Source organism: Ceratotherium simum, chromosome 18 (assembly GCF_057802395.1).
Source record: "Ceratotherium simum simum isolate JZ-2026a chromosome 18, ASM5780239v1, whole genome shotgun sequence".
In the NCBI taxonomy this organism is placed as follows: Eukaryota; Metazoa; Chordata; class Mammalia; order Perissodactyla; family Rhinocerotidae; genus Ceratotherium; species Ceratotherium simum.
Window position 1 is genome coordinate 16,614,815 of NC_141917.1, and position 24,168 is coordinate 16,638,982.

Here is a 24,168-nt window from a genome sequence, read left to right on the forward strand (position 1 = left end):
CAGATAAAGCAAAATATGCATCCTTAACCAATCACATAGGATGCCCTGCTTCTGGTTATAGCCCACCACAGCTTCCCCAGGCCAACAGTCTCCAATCATACCATACTTGAAGTGAGAGCTTTTGTCCATGATAAAGCTTTACCACTCCTCTGCCTGCTTTTAAGTCTCTGCCAAAACGCAAGTGAGGGTGGTTAGCTCTGTTGCTATAGCAAACTCTGCCTTTGCTCGCTCTCATTCAGTTGATCTTCATTTGTTTCCATAGATTATAAAAAATCAAGAAGTGATAAGCACTATTTGATTATACAAGAAATTATTATCTCCAAAACTAATTAATGTGACTTGAATAATTTGAAAAGATGCAAATGCTTTATTTCTAAGCTTTTGTCAACAAAATGAGAATGTTCAAAGTGTCAAGATCAAATGACTTTTCAGAATTCTTTAGTGAGTATGGCATATTTTTTACTCATTATTTTCTATATCCAATATAGTCTTCTTTCTAGAAATACTGTATAGCTATTTTGCCAAAGTTAATCATATCTTCTTCTTATTATTAGAAGTGGTTGTTAATTTTTCCTAGTCTTTCCATGTCTGAAATTTTCTTAGTCCTTCCATATTTGAAAAATCTTAATTGTCTTGATATTTGATTGATTATCTTGCTGCTGGAATCAAAGTAGAATTTTTATATAGTTTGCCATTGTCTTCTCATTTCCATCTTTGCTCATGACAAGTGTAATATAGAAAATTATTTGTCCTTATAATTTTATCTCTTTTATTCTTACATGTTAGAATTTCTTCATTATCCAAGGAAATTCTAGATGTAGATTTTCAAATTAGTTAACTTATTAATTTTCCTGTTTGGTACTTATTTAGATTTTTTCAAGTTGAAAACTCAGGTTTTCTTTTGTTCAATATCTTTTTTCTTTCACAACAAATGTAAAACATTTTCAGTTGATCATCCATGTCTACCAACGTATCTTATGTTTTTCTACTTCACCCTTTTTGTTCTACATAATGCGAGATGTCCCTGGCTTTTTGCTAGATCACTAACTTAGTCTTCAGTTATATCCATTACATTGCTCAGTCCCTCAGTTATTATTTTAATTTCAGCATCTTATCTTTAATATTAACACTCTTTTTTTTTTGGTTTTTGACAACTTCATTCTTCATTTCAACCTGCTTTTGTTTAATGAATGCATAAAATCTCAGATTTCACAGCACAAAGTAGATTTTCATTTTATTTTATCTGAATCCTCAACTTCTCTGTATTAGATGATTATTCTGTTTTATTTTAATCTCTGTCTTTTGAATTGTCATTTTATCTCAAAAAAAAAGATGAGTGAATGGATAAAGAAAATGTGATATATGTATATAATGGAATATTATTCAGCCTTAAAATAAGAAGGAAATCCTGCCATTTGTAACAACATGGATGCATCTGGAGGATATTATGCTAAGGAAAATAAGCTAGACACAAAAGACAAATACTGTGTTATCTTGTATGTGGAATTTAAAATATTCAAACTCATAAAGCAGAGGTAGAGGGGTAGCTACCAAGGGCCGGGGGAGAAGGAAATTGGGAAATGTTGGTCAAAGGGTGCAACATTTCAGTTATGCAAGATGAATAAGTTCTAGAGATTTCATTTACAGTATGGTGACTAGAGTTAACAATACTGTATTGTATACTTGTAATTTACTAAGAGGATAGATCTTAAGCGTTCTCACCACACACACAAAAAATTTATAAAAAAGAAAATGGTAACTATGTGAGGTGATGGATATGTTAATAAGCTTGATTAAAGTTATCATTTCACAATGTTTACGTATATCAAAACATCAAGTTGTACAGCTTAAACATATACTGTTCTTGTTTGTCAATTATATCTTAGTAAAGCCAAAAAAATTAAAAATAAAAATTAAAAAAAATACGAAAGTTGATGATTCCCCTTTTAATTAGGAATGCTACATCTGAATAAGTTTGGCTGGATGGGTTGATATACTTGCCAGACAGGTGGAGGACTCTTGTGTCCCCAAAGGGAAGAGTGATTTGCATCAGAAGGGACTTTGTGACATTTGCCTACTGGTAAAAGCTGTTTTAAGTTTTTATTTTATTTTTTTTGCCGAGGAAGATTGGCCCTAAGCTAACATCTGTGCCAATCTTCTTCTATTTTGCATGTGGGTCGCCGCCATGGCATGAACAACAAGTGATGTAGGTCTGTGCCAGGGAGCTGAACCCAGGCCGCCAAAGTGGATGTACAGAATTTAACCACATGTTAAAACATGGGGCCGGCCCCCTGTTTTACTCTTTTTTGTTCCCCTCTCAAGTGGATTTTTTGGTTTACTGAAAACTATTTTCTGCTTCGTTCTTGTGTCCCAATACCCCCATCTGAGCCATCCTTAGAAAAAAAAATCATCAAAGGCTTTGTGGTAGAATAAAAAACACATTTTTTGTGTGTGTACATAAGAGACTGAAAAAAATTTTCCTTGACAAGAAAACATTAATTCAATAATTTCCCATGTGACTTCCCTAGGTCCTTCTGTGTGTTCTTGTATTTACAAGGGCTTTCTTGGATAGAACAATTTTTACCTATAGTGCTTATGGTTATAAATGTGACTTGTCTCTTTTTTCCCATTAATTCAATTTTCAATGTTTTGAACGCACCAAGAATTTTCAGAATCTCTTATCCACTGTTGGTACCCGATCTTGTCATTATGTTTTCTTTCTGAGATATTTATGATTTCCTTTTGGAATATTCTCTCTTAAATGTCAAGAGAAGATATGTCCAAAAGAGCAGGTTACGTTGCAGTAACAAACAATCAGTAAATTTCAGAGGCGTTAAACAAGAAAAGGTGATTTCTCACTCACACTGCACATTATGGTCAGGCTGGTATTACTTTGCTGAAAGTTCCCCTCCCTCAGGGACAGGCTACTGAGCCACCACGCTCTACAATGTTGCTGTAGAACAGTGTTGACAATGGCTCTTTTGAATTGAGAACACTACAGAATGTTTTGAGATCAAAACTTTATGATGAAGTTATATAAAAATATTTTATATTTGTAGTTCTTGCTCTCTGGCTCATCTACATACAATGTTTCTCCTTGCTTTCTCTCATGATGAATAGCAAAACTAATTCTAAGGTGAGATCAAATTTTTTAAACATATGATCTAGATCACTTAAAATACAGTGAACATAAATATATCACGTGCATGCTACTCTGGTTCTGTACGTACAAGGGAGTGTTTGCAAAGCACCTGATCAGGTAAATCAAAGTACAGACAGTAGAGTCTTATTGGCTCACTAGGCTGGTTATTTTACTATAATGTATATATGTAATAAATGTATATATACATTTATTATAATATATATACATTTAAAGACTGAAAATTAAACCTAGTGGAACAGGTTTATGAAACGTTGCTTGGAATCACCACGTTCTCCATGTCTTTGTCAGATGCAGACTAAAGGTGCTTTAATGACACAGACTGAGTCAGAGTGTAAATTTAGTTACAAAGCAATTCCAAGGCTAGTGTTCTTAATCTCTTTGTTGAAAAGAAAAGTTCCCATTCAATCCCTTTTTGTTAATTGTATTTACTTTACCGGATACTTTAAATTAGAGAAGCAAAACATGATCTTAGTAAGAAAAATAAATACAACTCTAGTGCCATTTCCCTTAAGAAAAGCAATCTTAACAGTGTCTTATGTCTTTCCATAACTCTATCTCTGCCCATTCAAAGGTCTATTATGTAGTTATATATATACTAAACAGTACACTATGCAACTTTTTCTGGACCTAACAATATGTCATGGACATTTCCATGCCAATTCCGTAAAGATAATTTTAATAGCTACATGACATTCCACATTGTTTATTGATGCACATTTAGATTCTTCTAGTTGTGTTACTTTCTATTGCTGCATAACAAATAGTTGGATAAAACAAAAGCCATCACATATTCTTATGTTTGTGTTTGTTTGTTTCTTGCTATATATATGCAACGCTGTGATAAGCTTCCAGAGCAGTGCCCCCCTCTGAAGGAGCATGACTTTTCCAATATTCCATGGTACTTCAGTGTTATACAACAGTGGAAGATTTAAAGAGGTCATTTAGCTTGTGAAGGCAAAAAAGTTCTCGACTGACCTTCACCGAGTTCTCTCCTTACCTATGTAAGGAAGAAAGAAAATATTTCCCATTTACTAAGGTGGGAAATGAAATTTAGCTGAGAGAAATTCAGTGGATCTCAAGAGAACTTGTAATTAAGACAGATGGCAGGCAGCCGTGACCATCAAGGACTGCCCACTGAAAACCAGTAGGGACGACGTCTGGTAGATGGCAGCAGGAATCTATGATGGCCCTGACACTCCTTTTCCTCACTGGGCCACCTCTCTCTACCTGAGATTCGCCCTGCACCTGATTGCTGTACCTTCACTCTATACCTGACTCCTAGGAAATGGAGAAAACTACCAACATAGTGGCTCAAAACAGAGAGTCGAACTCCAAAACAGAATTAGAAATCAAGTTCAATTAAAAGGTGAATTTATTTCAAATCTGAGTTTTTAGAATGAAATTTCAGCAGCATATACTCTAATACAGTGATTTTACACTTAAAAATCTTCTTCAATTTATAAAATTTCACAATAATTCCAATGTATGAGCTTTTACTAAAATATAGGGGCAACAGCATAGACTAGTTAATATTATCAGTGATAATTTAGTAAAGGCAAGTGTCTATTATGAGATTTTTGGTTTGGTCTATTTCTCCAGTAAGAAAGAAAGAAACAACAAAGGTGGTCATTACTAGGATGAATTTATATAAATTTTTAGTAAACTTTTATGAGTAACAAAAATGATTTTAATAAGAAAATAATTATATCTATGTGTTTATATAATAAAAATCAGGAAAAATATCACAGGGAATAATAGTTCTCTGCCTCTATGAAAAGTATATGTACTTTGTCTTTATTCTATACACATTTTATTTACTTATTGACTATTATGTTTGCATTATATTTTTAGGTACACATGATACAAAATAAAAGAAAAAAAATTTAAGGGACATACAGACCAGTAAAATATCAGTAAAAGTTCACAGTAATGTATAATGCAAGGTGGTAAGTGATAAAATAATAAGCCCAGGATGCTCTAAGATCACTTGTAGTAAGAATTTCAAGTTGTATTTATTTTTTAAAAAAGACATTATCTCCATCAAGAGAAGTGTGAAGTTCCAAGGCCAATTTCTGTATCAGAATGTTCCACTGGCCACTATAGAAATTGCACCAGTTACACTTTTTACAATTACATGAACATAACATATCTAGAACTGCCAAAACTCTGATCGGTTTGCTTTGTATTCAAATTTCCTACACTGAGGGGTATGTATACATATGAAAATCATTCTTTGGATATATTTTTTATTTATTGTTTTTTTTTAATTAATTAATTAATTTTTTCTCCCAAAGCCCCAGTAGACAGTTGTATGTCATAGCTGCACATCCTTCTAGTTGCTGTATGTGGGATGCGGCCTCAGCATGGCCAGAGAAGCAGTGCATTGGTGCGCGCCTGGGATCCAAACTCCGGGCCACCAGTAGCGGAACACGTGCACTTAACCACTAAGCCATGGGGCCGGCCCTGGATATATTTTTTAAAACATGATGTGCAGATTTAATTTTGGGGAATTCAGTCCAACTTACAGTGAAAGAATTTATCTATTCCAGTGAAGTACTTTCTATTATGAATTGATTAGTTTTATTGGGGAATTACAAGTCTAGTCTAATTTCAGCAAATGTAAATGGAGAAACTAGGGAATCAGCAGTAGTATAAAATGTAATCTGGTGAATCACATCAATCATTGAATAAAGTGAGAGACTATATTGGTTTATGTGACCTTTCTTGAATTTACAACAAATTTAATCATATACAGGAAAATAAAATTAATCACTACCCCATGAAACAATAATGCATTTTTACCAGATATCAGAACAATGTACAAAACGTTTTTTGTTATTAGTGCCATCCAGTCAATTCTGACTCCTGTGAACAACAGAGTGGAACCCTGCCCGGTCTTTTGCGCCATCCTCTTACCTTCCAGTGCTCTGTCAGGCAATGCTCCTCTGCTGTGCGTAAGATTTTCATGGCCAGTTTTTCCAGAACTGCGTGGCCAGTTCCTTCTTCTTAGTCTGTCTTAGTCTGGAATCTCCACTGAAACCTGTCCACCATGGGTGACCCTGCTAGTTGTTGAAATACCAGTGGCATAGCTTTCAGCAACAGAGTAACACACAGCAGCCAGAGTATGACAACAGACAGATGGGTAGTGCATGGTTCCCTGACTGGGAAATGAACCCGGGCAGTGGTGCTGAGAACGCTGAATCTTAACCTCTAGACCACCAGGACGGGCTTCAAAAAATTAAGAGGCTATATTTCAACAAAATTTTTCCTCCGGACAAAATTGTAAGTGAAAAGGGTCAACATATACTTATTCAGTAAATATTTACAGATCATTTCAAGTGAGGTGGTTGCAATTATAGAATACAGCAAAGCTAAAGTAGTAGAACTTCTGGGTCTGCTCTTCAAAAACCCTTAAATGTTCTGCTCTCACAGTCTTGAAATGCTGCCCTAAGAATGCGTGTGAAATATTCTCTCCCACTCCATAGGTTGCCTTTTCCTTTTGCTGGTGGGTTCCTTTGCTTTGCAGAAGCTTTTTATTTGATGTAGTCCCACTTGTTTATTTTTGCTTTTGTTGCCTTTGCTTTTGGTGTCAAATCCAAAAAATCATTGCCAAGACCAATGTCAAAGAGCTTACCCCATATGTTTTCTTCTAGGAGATTTACAATTTCAGGTCTTACATTCAATTCTTTAATCCATTTTGAGTTGATTTTTGTGTATGGTGTAAATAGTGGCCCAGTTTCATTTTTTTGCATGTGACTGTCCAGTTTTCCCAAAATCATTTGTTGAAGAGACTGTCCTTTCCCTATTATATATTCTTGGTTCCTTTGTCAACAATTAATTGACATTTACGCCCAGGTTTACTTCTGGGATCTATATGCTGTTCTATTGATCTATGTGTCTGTTTTTATGCCAATACCATATCATTTTGATTACTATAGCTTTGTAACATAGTTTGAAATCAGGAAGGGTGATACCTCCAGCTTTGTTCTTCTTTCTCAAGATTGCTTCAGCTTTTAGGGTCTTTTGTGGTTCCATACAAATTTTAGTATTGATTTTTCTATTTCTGTGGAATATGTCATTGAAATTTTGATAGGCATTGCATTGAATCTGTAGATTGCTTTTTGTAGTATGGACATTATAACAATATCAATTTTTCCAAACCATGAATGTAGAATATCTTTCCATTTATTTGTGTCTTCTTCAATTTCTTTCATTAATGTCTTATAGTTTTCAGTGTACAGATATTTCCCATCTTTAGTTAAATATATTCCTAAATATTTTATTATTTTTGATGCTATTATAAGCAGGATTGTTTCCTTAATTTCTCTTTCTGATAGTTCATTGGAAAATGGATGATGTTTTGAGCCACTAAGTTGTGGGTTGGTTTGTTGCAAAACGATAGCTAACTAACAGACAAAAAGTTATGAGAAGATGACAATAAAAAAGTTATGAAACAGAAATTTTTGTCCAATATATGATTCATCAGTTGTCGTATGTGACTCCTCATAGGCACTCTAATTTACCCTGTAGAATTGTAGTGTCATACTCACTTTATTGAAATGATCTCATTCGGAAGATTATGCCCCAGGGTAATGATTTTAAAATAGCTACTAGAATCCTGGAAGATATCCAGGGTGAAGCTCCTGAGATGTTTGGGCGGAACTAAATCAATCCCCCAACAAGCAACATATGAAGTAAGCACAGCTGGTGTCTCTCCTTGTTGCTTTGCAACAAAGAACACAGCTGCAAATAGAAGCGGGCCTAAGGTTAGAGACTTGCGGGGAACGGAGAAGATATGTAAAAGATAAAGGAAGTTTTGTTTTCTTTTTTTTTTTTTTTTTGTGGGGAAGATCAGCCTTGAGCTAACATCTGTGCTAATCCTCCTCTTTTTGCTGAGGAAGCCCGGCTCTGAGCTAACATCTATTGCCAATCCTCCTCCTTTTTTTTTTCCCCCAAAGCCCCGGTAGATAGTTCTATGTCATAGTTGCACAAAGGAAATTTTAATACATCTTCAAAGATAAGGAATCTTGCAGAATTTAAGGGTCATACAGTAAAACTTCATATCCTCTTTTTTCATATGTCAATCTAAGTTTCAGTACTCCATTGAAGTTAAAGTCTATAAATTATATACTCAGGTATATTTTCATAAAATGTATGATTTTCATAAAATGTAATATTTGTTCTCTCTCCAATAAATTAAAAACCATTATTTCTGTTACCTGTTATAATTTTAAAAATCTTTTTAAATAATGTTTAATTACATTTTATTATTACTCAAAACAGAATAGGTATTTATACATTTCCTTATAAATATGTTTCTGTGAAAAACAAAAAAGATGTGAAATTTATTTTCAAGCAAATTGGATTGTGATCTGGTGTGCTTTTCTTTGAAACATTTTCTAGTTATAAAGCAATTTTTTGAAAATTTAAAGTGACTGCAATACAACCAAATTTAAATTTGTACTAAAAACTCCTGATTCCAGGTGAAAGCAAAATTAGAATTGCAGAAATTTGGGTATACTTACATAAAATAGAAGAGAAAAAAATTATTCATTGTTTTAAAGAAAAGAGATTTATCAATACACACAATTTAAAGAAACACCTTTACCAGCAATTTATGATAATAACATGTCATTGTATTATTGCTCAATGTCTTAAGACTCTTACCATGCCCTTAACATCTGAGGATGGTAATGCAGTCTACAAATACAATTTTATCCAACCTATCTTCATTTCTAAAATGCCACACATGCACTTGAATGTTGACTCCCCAAACAGGTATAATTTTTTTTTTTTTTGTGAGGAAGATCTGCCCTGAGCTAACATCCATGCTAACCCTCCTCTTTTTGCTGAGGAAGACGGGCTCTGAGCTAACATCTGTTGCCAACCCTCCTCCTTTTTTTTCACCAAAGCCCCAGTAGATAGTTGTATGTCGTAGTTGCACATCCTTCTAGTTGCTGTATGTGGGATGCGGCTTCAGCATGGCAAGAGAAGCGGTGCGTCGGTGCGCGCCCGGGATTCGAACCTGGGCTGCCAGTAGCAGGGCGCGCGCACTTAACCGCTAAGCCACGGGGCCGGCCCGGTATAATTTCATCTCATCATTATTTTCCTCTTTGTGCCATGACAGTTAATATTAGTAACATTTCACTTCATATTCTTAAGTTTCAGTTTTGAAAAACTTAGACATTTAGAAAAGTCATAAAACCAAATTAAAGAAGTACTTCTATAGAATAATTGGTAGGAGGTGGTAATGTCACCAAGGTTGGAATGATAATGTACTGCGTATCTCAGGAAAAAAACATTAAACGCGCATTGATGAAATGTGTACAAGTCTCTTCAAGGGCTTCTTCAGGTTACATTTGCCCTTCATAATATTATAATGTCATTCTGTCCATATATGTTCATTTGTTGAATCTGATCACATTTTTAGATAAGTTAAAAAAAAATAGCAAAACGACAGCCAGTAGCTTTAACAGACGCTCATCATAATTCAAATGGTCCTTTTCTAAATCAACGCTATAAAAACTGGCAGAGTTCTTTTAAAAATGAGAACAATATTGACTCTCAAGTAGCCACATCACCACTTTTCTTTCTGTGAGCACAAATAACCCAAATTTATTCAATGGTTTTCCTGGATGTTTTCATAATATTATGCATTTGAATATGGAAAGTAATATTTAAACATAAAAGTCGCTTACCTGGGCAGATAGAATAGTTTTGGGTCATAAAATATATGGCATGAGCCTTTTAACGCTACAGGACTCTCTTTGGAAGTGACTCTAAATTTAACAAATATCATTTCTCCCATCTATGTTTCTACTTTGAAATGTTTTCATTCTTTTATCTAGAGTGTTTCCTAAGGCAGTGATTCTCAATTGAGAGCAATTTTTACCCCCCAGAGAGCATTTGGTAATGTCTGAAGACATCACAAAATGGCAGAAGTGGGAGGGATGCCACTGGCATCTAGTGGGTAGAATCTAGGGAAGCTGCTAAACATCCTACAATGCGCAGGACAGCCCACACAACAAAGAATTATCCAGTCCACAATGTCATAGTGGCAAGGTTGAAAAGCCCTGCCCTAGGGAGATATGATTTTCTAGATAATAGTTGAAATTACATGACATAAATCAAAGAGATGAAGAAAAACCTATATTAAAACATGCATCTAAAACCATTTCAGTTTATTTTATATCCTTCTTTATTAAAACATCCAGAATGTCACCGATTTTGCTGATTATTACCCACGGACGAGCAATATACAACCTGGCAATATAGCACACATCAAGCCCTTGGAGGGCTCCATGACCATTACTTAGCACTGTAGATATACAAAAAACAATAATCTGATAAAAAACTTACACACCCAGGAAGTCTCTGGTTCTTCCTTCTTTTGCCTACTCTGTATTCTCATTGCAGATTTTGCTAATCTTTATAGAGAATCCAATGTTTGCATAATGATCCTGCTTATTCTCTCTTAAAACACGCACACACACACACACACCCCTACACCCCTAAGCAGACTATAAACCCACAGGGAAGAGAGGGATATTTTTCATCATTGTATCCTCTATGTGGAATGCCCATTTTTTCCTTGTCTAGCTCACAAACCGCTGTGCAACATGTAAGATTCAGTGAGGACATCTTCTCTCATCTGTAAGCTGGGCTCCCTGTCCAACTCTAGGGTTCCTCTATTTTTTGCTTATCAAACACTACATTGAAATTTTCTGTTTATATGTCTTCAGCCTGCTCAAATTAGGGGCCTTGTTGTATTTCAAGCCACTATCACAGTTCTCAGCACACGAAATGCCTTCACTCTCTCTCCCTCTCTCCAGAAAGAATCAGAGAGATATAAGGAGAGAGATTGTTTTCAATGACTGGATGAGTCAAAACTGAATTAATGAGTATACGGTAAAAAAAAAATGATCTTATCAGGCACCATATGTTGAGAAAATTTTGTCGTCACCTAGCTACACTATTGTTAGCCTTTATTAGTATTGAAAACTGATACAGCTTTAAATTAAGCGTAAATATTATTAAAATTTTGTTTTTATTATCACAAATCTACATTTTACTTTTTATCATTTCATAAATAACATGTATATATATTATTTTAATAAAGAAGAATGTATTTCTCTCATACGAGATAAAGCCATAAGCCATTTGTTTAGAAGTAATCAGTTTCACCCGCGTGCATGTGTGTGCACGTTTCCTTCAGATGTTTCCTGTGTATATGCATGCGGATTCTGCAACACATCTTTATTTTCTAAAATAAATTGGAGACTATTCCACGTGGACTTCTGAAAACTTCTTTCTCACTAAAACAATATAGATCTTTGTATGTCAGCATAAACAGTTTGAATTCATTCATTTTATGGCTGCCTAGGGCATCTGTATAAGTTTGAAGAATCATTTATTTGAAAACTTCCTTAGCAGTGTACTTAGTGTGTTTCCAATTTTTCACTGTTATGAACAACACTTTAATGGGCATCTTTTTACATATATCTTTGCATAACCATGTCAGTATATCTACAGAATAGTTTTCTACAATAGAGATTGTTCAACAAAAGAATATGTTCTTTTTAAAATTTTGTTAGATACTGCCAAGTTCCTTTCCAAAGAACTATGGAAATTCGCCTTTCTGCTAATGATTCTGCACATTAACAACTTTGTGAAGTATCAAATTTGCATATTTGGTAGGTGAACATTGGTATCTCCTTTTTCTTTGTGGTTTCTAGTAATTCATACTAGTGAAATTTGAGTTTTTTTTGTATAATTAACATGAGTTTATTTTTCCTGTGAATCTCCTTCTAATATAATTTCCCCCTGTTTATTTGGTTGTAGTATATATTTTTTCTTCTTATTAAAAAAACTCCATATATAATAAAATTTAGTACTTTGCCCTGTATGTTTCTAAGTATTTCAATTGAACTTTCATCTTAGTAGGTTTCACATAATTATTTGATATCTATATTTTCAAATGTTTATTCATTTAAATTCATGTCGTATTTCTCATTAGTTATTGGATTCATATCTTACATTAAAAAGTCCTTCACTACATTTGTTTGTTTTGTTTTTGAGTGGTTTTTATTCGCAGATTGAAAGTTTCAGTTTTTATAGTTTAATTATGGATTTATTTACAATTTACTTGCCCTTAAGTGAAGGGGAAAATACACCATTTCACATTGCCCACCATCGTGACCACATCTGGTGTTCCATCTGAACCCCACTCCTTAGCTCAGTTAATGCAGCTACTTTCCACCCCAGAAAGCAGTCCTGGACTATTCCATTTGCCTCACCGTCCACACCAACTGTGTCACAAAGACTTTTCAGGTTATGGTACACATACCTACCTGGAACCTGCCTATTGTCTTTATCCATACTATCTTTGAGATATATATTTTGAGATTGTTAGAAGGATTTTTTTTCAAAAGCATGCTTCTGTTGGACTCCCTAGGGATTAGATTCTAGTATAAATAAATGACTATTCCTTTACTTCTAGGCAGCTTAGAATGAATTTTCGTCTTTACGGTCTGTAGCCATCCCCAAATCCTCTCTCTTAAACAAAAGGAACTATATAAGAATATCAAATCTAGTCTAATGAATCAAGAAGGAGATCCTCACCTCTGGCTCAATGAACTGAATGGATTCTGCAACATCCACTTTTTTGTTATAATTATTCCACAAATAGCTTGATCTGGATTTTAATTTTTTTAACTATATTAAAAACTGGAGGGGGCCAGCCTGTTGGCGTAGTGCAGTGTCCTCCACTTCAGCAGCCCGAGTTCACGGGTTCAGATCCCGGGCATGGACCTACACCACGCATCAAGCCATGCTGTGGTGACCCACATACAAAATAGAGGAAGATAGGCACAGATGTTAGCTCAGGGCCAATCTTCCTCACCAACAACAAGCAAACGAGCAAACTGGGAACTCAAAAGCTGAAGCTCTGCCTAGCTTCGAAATCTTTTCCAGTTCGAAATCTTTTCCATCTTCTTACTAACCATGTTATCTTAGGCAAATTACTTGATTCTATGTATCAGTTTCATCCTCTGTAAAACAAGGATAATCATAATGCTGCCCTCATGATGATACAAGCTTGAAATTACTGCAAATGGCATGCAGTGCCTGGCACACAGTTAGTGCTCAATAAATACTCCTTGGAGCTGTTTCAGCAATTATTATCACAACTGCTGTGGCATCCTATAGTCTCAGACTCTGGCAAAACTAACTGATTGTTTTGTGGTGATCAATTTTAAATTTTCTGCAGAACTCAAAGTCTACATTCAAAATGTCCAACCTCCTTTTATCCACTGGTCGGAACTTGTATAGATACCATTGATTCTACAGTTGCTGGGAAGCGAGAATTAGATACCTGAAATCAACTGTTAGCTATGCCACAGGCAGAAAGGAAAATTGCTCCCATAGCAAAATCGTCTAGCATCACAATTATCTAGCGGAAGGGAAAGGAGTGCTGGTTTCATGAATCATTCCCAAATCAAGGCACTTAACGGAAAATGGCATCACTGTTTCTTATCTGATGCTGAAACCTGTCTCCTATTCCTTTGGGTTCAGCGTTAGGTTCAATTCTTTGGTTATTTGGTCCACATTAAAACATAGAATTTTCCCAAGTACAAATTCGACTCAGTGTAACTACATGTATCTGAAATCCAATTAAAGAGCTTAAATCGAGAGGTTTACTTTCTTAAAAAAGCTCTTGGGCTCTGCAGGACAGGGCTGGAGCATCAGTTCCGTGATGGGATCATTCTTCCATCTCACTCAGCAAAAGGCTTTCATTCTTATGATTGCAAGTGGCTGCTGCGTTTCCATACCATATCTGCATTTAGGCAGCAAGAAAGGAAAATGGCAACGGATGAAATATGTGTGCCAAGTGTGTCTTTTTGTCAGGAAATCTGTTTCTTTCCTGCAAGCTCCACCCCATTGGCCTTCACTTAATATCTTGCCATCTAGAACTACATCACATGGCTGTTCTTAGATGGAAGGAAGTGGTGGGAGGTAAATATTTAACTCTGCATAGTGTCACCCTGAACAAAATTGAGTTCTCTTAGTAACACAGAAGAGGGGGTTGAATGTTAGTTACATGACTCCCAGTGTCCACCTAAAAGGGAGAAGCACAATCCTACCATTTGTAACAAATGCCATATTTTTGTGTATACGTGTATAGTCAGCAGGGCTGTCAGAACACTCACTGCCCTAGATCAGCAGATGCCTTGTCTATCAGGACTATAACACCATCCTCTAACTGTTCCTCCTGCTTCCAGCCTCATCCCTGACATCCCTTACAATGGAGGCTAGTGAATTTTTTCTGTACAAGGCAATATAGTAAATATTTTAGGCTTTGTGAGCCATATACTCTTGGTTGCAACTACTCAACTCTGCCACTGTAGTGCCCAAACTATCATAATTAACATTTAAATAAATGGGTATGGCTTTGTTCCAGTAAAACATTATCTATAAAAACAGACAGCAGGCTGGATTTGTCTCTCCTGCCGTTATTCTCTGGTCCCTTCTCTGTAATGTTAATAGTTTTTTCATTTCTAAAATCATAGTCAATGCATGTATCACTCATTCTTAAGCACACAACGTAAAGTGAGTTTCTCCTTCCACTAACTTTCATATCACCTTCTATACATTCATATTACAATGTGCATTAGATGCTATTTTGATGTTTTTTTCCCACAATAAAGAGTTCATGCACACACACACAACACACACACACACAAACAATTTCTAATGTTCGGCCTAAGGCTTGCCATACTCTTTTAACAGAATCATGCCTAAAACCATAGTAGCAGAAGGATTTAAAGCTTACTCTGCTTTGTCCTTTTTCTCCACTTCTTTCAAATATTAAATATTTCTCCCTCAATTATACACATCACCGTAAAAGAACTTAAGAATACCCAGCTATTGCTCAATCCTAGCCTCCACACCAAAGCCCTAGATGAGGACTTTGAAATGTCTTAACTTGTTCCTAAAGCCTCAAACCACAGCCTTTGCTGCAATAATTCCTTTATGCTTCATGATTCTTAGACTGTACGGTATCCTTTAGCCTCCTCAATGTACCTATTTAAATTTAGCTGTGTTCACACACATGCATATATTTCAGGATACATTTTTGATAACTTTTTCCTCTCCTTGTCATTTTTCTTGGCTTTTTGATCTCTGCTCTGATTCATTTCAAGTATTTTCATTTTCAACTATTTTCTCAAATATTTTTCTACATAAGGTCGGAAGATGATATACTTTCTGGATCTTTCTTGAAATATTATTTTTACCCAACAGATGAATCATGTTTTGACTGAACAAAGGATTTGGGGTTTCAGACATTTCTCTGTAGGCTGTAAATGGTATTCAACTGTCAACCAGATTCCAATATTTCAAGTGACAATATGATGTGAATATATTTTTCCTAGTAGGTAATTTAAAAAAGCTCCATGTTTGTAACATTTTCTTTCTATATTTGGGCTTTAGGAACTTTGCCAAGACTTACCTAAGTTTGATTCGTATTTGATTAACCTCTCCTGGAATTTAGAAAGTGTATTAAACTTGTAAATTCAGTATATTCTTCACCTCAAGGAAAAAATATTATTGCTCTTCTCCTTCATCTGTTGTTTTTTTTGCTCTCTGGAACACATGTCATTCACACGATAGTCTAATGAACATATCCTCTAAATCTCATCTTTTTCCCACCGTTTCCGTATTTTTGTATTTTTGCTGTCTGATTTTTAATTATTTCTTCCAATCTGGTATGTTCTCAGGTTCCAGGTGAATCATTTGGGTCTTATCAGTGACCATTCATGCTTCAATCCATATGTTGACTTTTTGTTGTTTACTTATTTGTAGAAAACACGGCTTGGAGTTACAGAAATCTCTTCGTATTGTCCTTAAAACAGGAGTGCTCTTATTATCCACTGTTCAATACACTGTCTTTCTGGGTAATGGCTGCTCTGCCTGTTTTTCTCTCCTTGGTACTTTGCCTCTATAGTTATAGCTGTTTCCCTTGTGCTCCTGAGGGCTCTCATGTAGTTCCCGGAAGTACCTTACTAGAGGCCTCCTCACACTTGATGCATCGCTGAGCTTTCTGCTTTTGTTAGACGGAAGGGGACTGGCAGATGGGCGGCCCATCCCTTGACAAGGTGCTAGGAGGAAGTCTGTCCTAGAGTTTACACAAACTCTCACCTGCCAAGGTTAATGGTGTTGAGCTCTTCAGTTTCCCCTCAGCTTTCCTTGGAGACCAATGAGCATGAGTGCCTTCTGGGCCTCTCCACAGGCTCTCTGGGGCTGGTCTCTTGTTCTACTCTGGTCCAGAGGGAGCCAGTTTGGCAACTGCTTTCTCCCCTGTGACTCTGGTCAAGGAGAACTTAGTCTCCCTTTCTAACCTGCTTCCCCAACAGCTTCAGGAACCATCTGCCTAGCACAAGAGAACTAAAATGGGCTGGAGTTGGGAAAGGAAGAAACTACAATGTACCATTAAAAAACCTTATGCATGTGAGATGAAGGATGCTGACTAAACATATTGTGGTAATCACTTCACAACATACGTAAGTGAGGTCATCATGCCGTACACCTTAAACTTGTACAGTGCCATATGTCAGTCATATCTCAAACTGAAAACAATTCTCCAAATCAAAAAAAAAACCCTATGTATATATTCAATTACACAGAGCAATTTGATTAATGATTAAAATAACCTTAATTTAAAATAATACTCATATATATGCAGTAAACTTAAGTATATAAAATCTCTATTCAAAAAATGTGTTCTCAATTCAGGCATAGAGTCTTATAGAGATAATAAAAAAATTATCATAGCTGAACTTTATTTTAATTGCATTTAAAAAATTCATCATATGAGATAAAAATAAAATAAAATGACTAGATCACAGAAATCTGTGAATGGTGCGAAAGCCCCACATCACCAGAGTGACTGGAAACCTAGATCATGATTTATCAACTGCAGTGTAGGCTTTACATTCAGGACAACCTGAAGTCAATCTCTTCTCAGCCATTTCCTAGACATGTGAAATCATAAAAGTTATGTAATTATTTTATGCCAGTTTTTACATCTTTAAAGTAGTATTCAAAATACTTCACAGAGTTGTTGTATATTTTAAAATAAGGTATGTAAATGCTTAGAGGTATCCGAAAAGGTTTATTGATTAATGTAGCTTTAACTTGTACTATTAATACTATTATAACTTGGTAATAAACTGCAAACTTAAAAGACATAGCAAAAGATTTCAGACATTATATTGTCTTTCTTCATCTATGCAAATTGTCACCTTGAATTTGTGAGTATGTTCTTAACAATATACATGAAGAATTTATGTGGTCAAAGAATTGTGTCGATTAAGCAATAATTGCAGGTGTTTTCCTATTTATGTTAATTTTTTTCTTGAGATCAAACCATTAATTACACTTATATGTTCAGAAATTCTTTTTAATGAATATTATAATAGCTAGACCCAATATTCTTTAACCCTTTAGGCCACAGGAAATTCTTACAATATTTTGAGACTTCAAATTTCTCCACACATACAAAAAAAATTTAAAAATTGATTTTCAAAAGATGATTTTTGGATCCTCAAAAATAAAACTGCCAAAGTATAAAAATGATTTTTCTTACCCATGTCTGACATTTCAGGCACAGTAACGATGTATGGTCCATCTGTGAACTTTGGAGCGTTGTCATTGATGTCTTGAACTTTGATAATGAACTCGGATTCAGGTTCAAGAGGCTTGTTTGTCCGTCTGTCAATAGCCTGGGCATGAAGCACATAGTGGGTCTTCTGCTCTCTGTCTAGGCTTTTCGTTGAGTGGATGTCACCCGTGGTATCATCAATGATAAATATAGTCCCTGCACCTTCTCCAGTAAGGATGTACTTGACAGACCCATCACCTTTGTCAGAATTGGAGTGCAGCTGTAAAATACAAATGGAATAATTTGAGATGCAATTATATTCCAACCTCACATGGTGTTCTCTGAAAATTGCCTATCTATAATTTAATACTTAGTTAGATTATGACTTTTCTTCTATCCACAAGGTCCGGTGTGTTACTACAATCATTTACTTTTCTCCACTTGGTATTAATATGGATATTTTTATCATTATCTAAGAGATCTAATTTTATTTTTAATAAATACTGTAGGAAAAAACAATAATCCTTGCTTTCATTCTACTAAATCTACATTTCACTAAATACATAGAATAGAATTGGGGAGAGAAATTACCAGTAAATCACTGCTGCCTTCCATACTTGTAGGAATAATGTTTTTTTGTTTTTTTAAATTAATTGTTTGACATTCTATTTCAACCTTAAAATTAGAAAAAATATATAGTAGGTCAAATTGAGATTAAAATTAACTACTAATATTTCCACAAAAGAGGCACTGATTTGACACAGAGGCATTAATTTTATAATTTGAAAAAGTAAAAAGAATATTTTCTAGATCAATTATTCAGATTTAGAACTAAAAGAAAAAACTACTTGTGGTTAGAATATTTTCTTTCTTTAGAGATTATGAAAATTTAATTCAAAATTTAAATAGTAGAGATAGATTTAATCAATAAGTATTAATTTTTAATTAATTAAGATATACTAACAAATTCTCACTTTTTAAAGCTAAAATGATCCAATATTCTTTGAATAGATATTAGAAAAGTAATATTTCTGTGGAAAAGAGGTCTTCAATAAGAAAGATAAATAGCATTAAGATAATTATATACTACTTCTTTTTTCATTTACACATTAGTAAATGCTTTTAAACTGTTTATAGGTCATACTTAATATTCTACTATAACTTGTAACATCAATATTCAGTTAAACATTTCCAGGAATGCCACTACTGTTTTTCTAGGTAGGAACAACTGCAGCATTTTCTCAAATTGCAAGCATGTATTTGAAGAATTGTTCTTCCCAAGAGATCTGAACAGTTACCCTTCATATGAAACCTTTTTGATCACAAAACCTCAACTACTCACCTTTTGCTCATTTCTGACACCTGGAAACATTGAAAAAATATAACTTTGTTCACATAGCATTTTGGTTTCTTGCTGTAGTAACGTGAAAATTTTCAAGGTTTATTTTGAAGTCTCTGAAGTTTTAGAAAACATTTTTAAAAAGATAAAAGATAGAAAAAGATAATACACTATGAAGAAAGGACTATTTTCATGGGAAAATAAAGGCAACTGAAACATACATGATAGTACATCAGGAATAATTTTACTTCTTTCTTGAAAACACATAAGACTTAAACAGCGAGAAAATTCTGATGAGAATCACTCAGCAAGATTCAACAAATTAAATAATTTCAAAACAACTCTTTTTTGAGCTCCTATAAAAAGGAGCAAAAATACATTAGCAAAACATGAAAAAAATAGCCTTTGGATGTCTACATTTCATTAGTAAATTAACTACTAAATGTAGAATGCAGAATGAGTTGTGTGGAGGTGGTTGTATGCACATATGAAAATGTATTTATTTGTTTCTTTATGTATCTTCACATGTCATTTTAGCACCTAGAAGTAAAGATTTATCATTTATGAAGCAGACACCTACAAAATATCGATAGAGCAGCCTGTTTCATATTCTCCAAAAATGCATCAATCCGTGACCAAAGCATAGCAAAGTAAAGTGACAAATTCATTGAGCAAATGTTTCTAAAACCTTTTCTGGAACACTCTTGTTATTGAATTAACAAGTGGTGAGATATTTTTATAAGCTATTGTTATATTATATATAAATTATAAATAATATAATATAAATTAATTAATTAAAAACAGTTTTGGGGAAAAGTACTAAGCCTTCCATAACTAATTTCAGAAAGATGTGACAAGTGACTCTTATCTTCAGGATATATTTGCATACTCTTCTATGTTTTTAGTGAAGTTAATTTGATATTATTTAGTTTTGTATTAAAGGTTTGTATAAAAAATAGTTAATTACATTTAAAGAAGAGAGGGCTTATATACGTAGAACAGCAACAAAAGCATGTAAAATAAATAGTAAATTTGTCAATCCAAAGCATCTATAAAAAGATTGTATACTCTATGCTTTATATAGATTCTGGTAAGTAATTCAGATTTTTAAAATGAGAGTAATTTTATTGCTTTATATTTTAAGACTTGAATCTGGTTCCATATTTATAAAGGTTTTAGAATTAATAAATCATTTAGGCTAAACGTTTCAGAAGTTATGTCCAATTTGAAAATAGATGTGCAATACAAAAGGTGAAATGTAATTTAGCAGTCTTTATATTGTTGGATACAATAGTAAAAGTTACATCAAGATATTATAAAAATGTACTTGGATTATATAAATTGATAATACTTAGCTTGAATGTTTAAATAATATAGATGATCATTTTGTAGTGGATTTTTTAATCTCTCAGCTGGCCTGGTTGAATTTTGAAATGAATAGTTTCCATGTAACACTAATGGGAAATCATCATGGCGGCATTTCGTCAATTGATTAATAGTTTATATGATTATGATGAAAACCATTTGTATAGCAACAAAGTGATCCACTTTCCGGATTACCTCTTCTCTGCCATATCTATCCTCAAATATTCAGTTCTGTTTGCAACATACCCTCTGCAACAGAGGTGGAGCCTGAGAGAAACATTGGCTATATTGTCTTATTTTGCTTAGTAAGTGTGTTTTAAGATACTAGAAGAGCACATGTTTTGTACTGGGTTCTGTAAGGCAAGAAATGATGAAGGAGTGAACAAATGAATGAAATGAGTGAGCAGTGATGGTAGTAGTAAAGGTAGAAATCTTACAACATGGATAGAAAGATCTTGGATACAGATAATCAGAATAGAAATGTGTCATCTTTGAGTGTGGGCAGCAATGAGACACCCATGAAAGGGATTGGAGTAGACTGTGTGAAGTACAAATACTCTGGATATAGACATGGCACTGATTTTCTTACCAGTAAAATATTACGTTGTAAGTCTAGCTAGCTACTATATTATTTAAGAGAGATTTCCATCATTTTTCACATTGAAATATGTAAAAATATTCAGAAGATAAAGTTAATTTTAGTCATACACAATGAACTCTTTTTAGCAGACAGTTTAGAAATATGGCTGAGAGAGCAGCAGCAGGGTCTTATAACACACATGGCGGGAATATACTTTTAGAGTCATGAGATTTTGCAAAGTGAATGGCATTTTTTTGCTGAAGGATAGATATTATATTGTCCTAAAGCAAGAAAAGATAATCTTTATGTATCTGATCACATAATAAATTGGGGTTAAATGACTGCTTTGTAAAGAACAGAAAAGGGGAGGAGAATGAAGAAAGAAAGAAAAGTAAATATAGTCACCCAAGTAAAGCAAAATGGACACTTCTCTGTCATTACTTTACTAAATTGTCTCTTTTGTCATGTTAAGTAGTAACCCATGGCACTTAGAGAGCTAATATGACTCACATGAGTTCCCCCCAGAAAACTATTTATTCACCACATTAGCATCAGGACCTAAAAATTTATAGCTTTCACTCTAATGCAGAGTTCCTCACTAAGATAATATTCTATCCCTTGGGGAAGAATAACTTTAAAAGGGTAAGAAGATGGTGGCAGAGTAATTAATTTTGAAAGTTGTTTTAGTTAGGACTTCAAGCTATGTTAAAAAGATAGGTCATTGACTTAAAATTGTAATAATTTACATACTTTTTATGAGTAGAAAAGTCATATTTACAATATTCCAGTGGAAGCTAGAAATAAAGTCAGAGATATTATATAGTAATTCCACTATTATCACTTTCTCCCACACATAAAATACAAGTGATACCATGTGAGAGAAATGTGAGGAGCATAGGAGACACATGTTATTGAAACTTAGTATGCGTCGTTCATTCCAGAATGTGTCACATTTCAGCTAAACTGTAAGCAGATGAAACAAAACTCAACTGAACTATTAACAAGTGACGTGAAGGAAAAAAAACATATCAAATAATAACAGTCTCTCAGTAACTAACACAAGAGTCTCTTCATGCAAAAAAAGAAATGTGCAACCATCAGTTTTAATTATGCATCAATTACCATGTAAAAAGTTATATTAAAAACTATCAATAAATCTTCATTCAACCACAAAGCTAAAGTTAATCAATCAAAATGTTAAGAAATTAGATGAGAGTAAGGAAATAAGGTATGCGTTTAACTAGAAACGTCAGAGGTCCATGCAAACATTCAAAGGTCTCCTGTTCAATTTTAGTTTTTAGCCTTTAATTTCTTTATGTATGTTCTTAGAGAAGGAAACTAGTGAATGAGGAGGTGGAGGGAAAAGGAAAAAAGGGAAGGACAGGACTGAAACCTGTAGTGCTTCAAAATTTAAAAGCCAAAGGGACCAGATTGAGAAAGAGCAACCAGTAAAGTATGTTTGGGTCCTGGAAAAAAAAGAAAAATTAAAGCACCTGTATATAAGGATATCCACATAACAATAATATTTATTCATTGAGAGCCAAAAAGAAAATCTAAAGGTCAAGCTGAAAGGGGATTGTTTTATAAATTATGAATTATCCTTAAAATAATACTATGAATATGTTAGCACTGAAAACTATTCATAATTTGTTGTTAATTGAGAAAATCCTATGGTGGAACAATAGGGAAGATAAGGTCTTATTTAGATAAAAAGTATAAATAGCAATAAAACTACATACCTAGTAGTATATTCCTATTTATTAACGTGAACGTGTAGAAAGTTAGGGAAAAATATAATCCAGGCAAGTTACACTGAGGGAGGGCAGAAAAAAGAGGCTCCACTGTAGTGAGCTAGTCAATTTCCCTTTATATATCTTTCCTAGTTTAATTGATTGAATGAGTATATATTACTTTTTTATATAAATATTGTTGTTTTTGTTATTAAACGAGGGTTCTGGGTTTTATTTGGGTCAGTTATATAGAAAAGTCACAATATGTTGCAGCCCTCTCTCAAAACAGTACAACCTCATTTCGATGCATAGCCTCTAACCTTTGCTTCATTCTCATTCTGAGATGCTTAAGAATTTCATCTTTCTGCTGGCCGTGCCTGAGGTTGCTAAATTCTGTCCTGAATTCAGCTGTAACTCCCAGGCGATTGCATTAAGTTGGCCAGGTACTGCTAGGTAATGTTTACTCAATTGACTGCATGTCTTGTTGAAGTCTGTCTTGAAATGTTTTGGATTTGTATCCCTGCCTATCTATCTCACATGTCCCTCAACCAAGCCCTGTGACTTCTACATGTCTATTCGGCTATATCTCTGGCATGTATCAACACAGTCCTTGTGTTTATTCTAGGTTTAAAACCAGTTCAATGTATTGAATGGAATAAAAAATTAATTGCAGCCCCACCATGTATCAAGCAGTGTGCTGAAATGAATCAGACAAGATTCACTGTTCTCAAAAAGTTTTCAGTGCAATGAGCAAGAAAGAGTAACAGACCCAGAGAGTAGTCAATGTTCTGATAGAGGCATGAACTGAAACTAACTTCCCCTTGCCAGAAAGTTTTCCCAGAGGAAAGGACACTGAGTCTCAATTTACAGTCCTGTTTCTCCAGTCCTATAAGAGAATGAATATTATTCAAGAATATTTTTTTAATTCTCATCAAAATTTTTCCTTCATTATTTGCATTCTAGGCTTAACCCTATCACTCAGCAGAAATTGTCTTAAGGTCACCAAACATATCCTAGTTATTGAATAACATATTTTTTTTCCTTAAGGAGAGGACTAATTTAAGAACATGAGAAAGCTAACTCAACACAAGAAAGCACAATGCAAAACTCTCAAATATTGGATCCTAACTCTGAAAATGCAGGGAATGGGGATGGAGAAGCTCCTTTTATGGAGAGAAACTGTGGATTGAGGCACGATGAGGAAGACAGTTCACAGTGTCTTGCTAAGTTTTTCTGTGCTAGAGTAAGGGGTTACTCAACCCAGAGTTGAGCCCACATAACTCTGCATGTAGAAATAAAAATCTGCAGTCTGCTACTGTGCATGAATTTTCC

The 24,168-nt window shown here is 34.4% G+C and overlaps 1 protein-coding gene across 2 annotated transcripts in view; it reads right to left on the reverse strand.

Moving 5' to 3' along the window:
* The window catches only part of CDH18 (cadherin 18), a 466,620-nt gene that overhangs the window by 216,849 nt on the left and 225,603 nt on the right, over positions 1-24,168 (reverse strand). For both annotated transcript variants that reach the window (XM_004422693.2, XM_087443160.1), the window contains exon 3: positions 17,808-18,102. In XM_004422693.2, the coding sequence (XP_004422750.1) occupies positions 17,808-18,102 (295 nt within the window). The remainder of the gene's footprint in view (positions 1-17,807; positions 18,103-24,168) is intronic.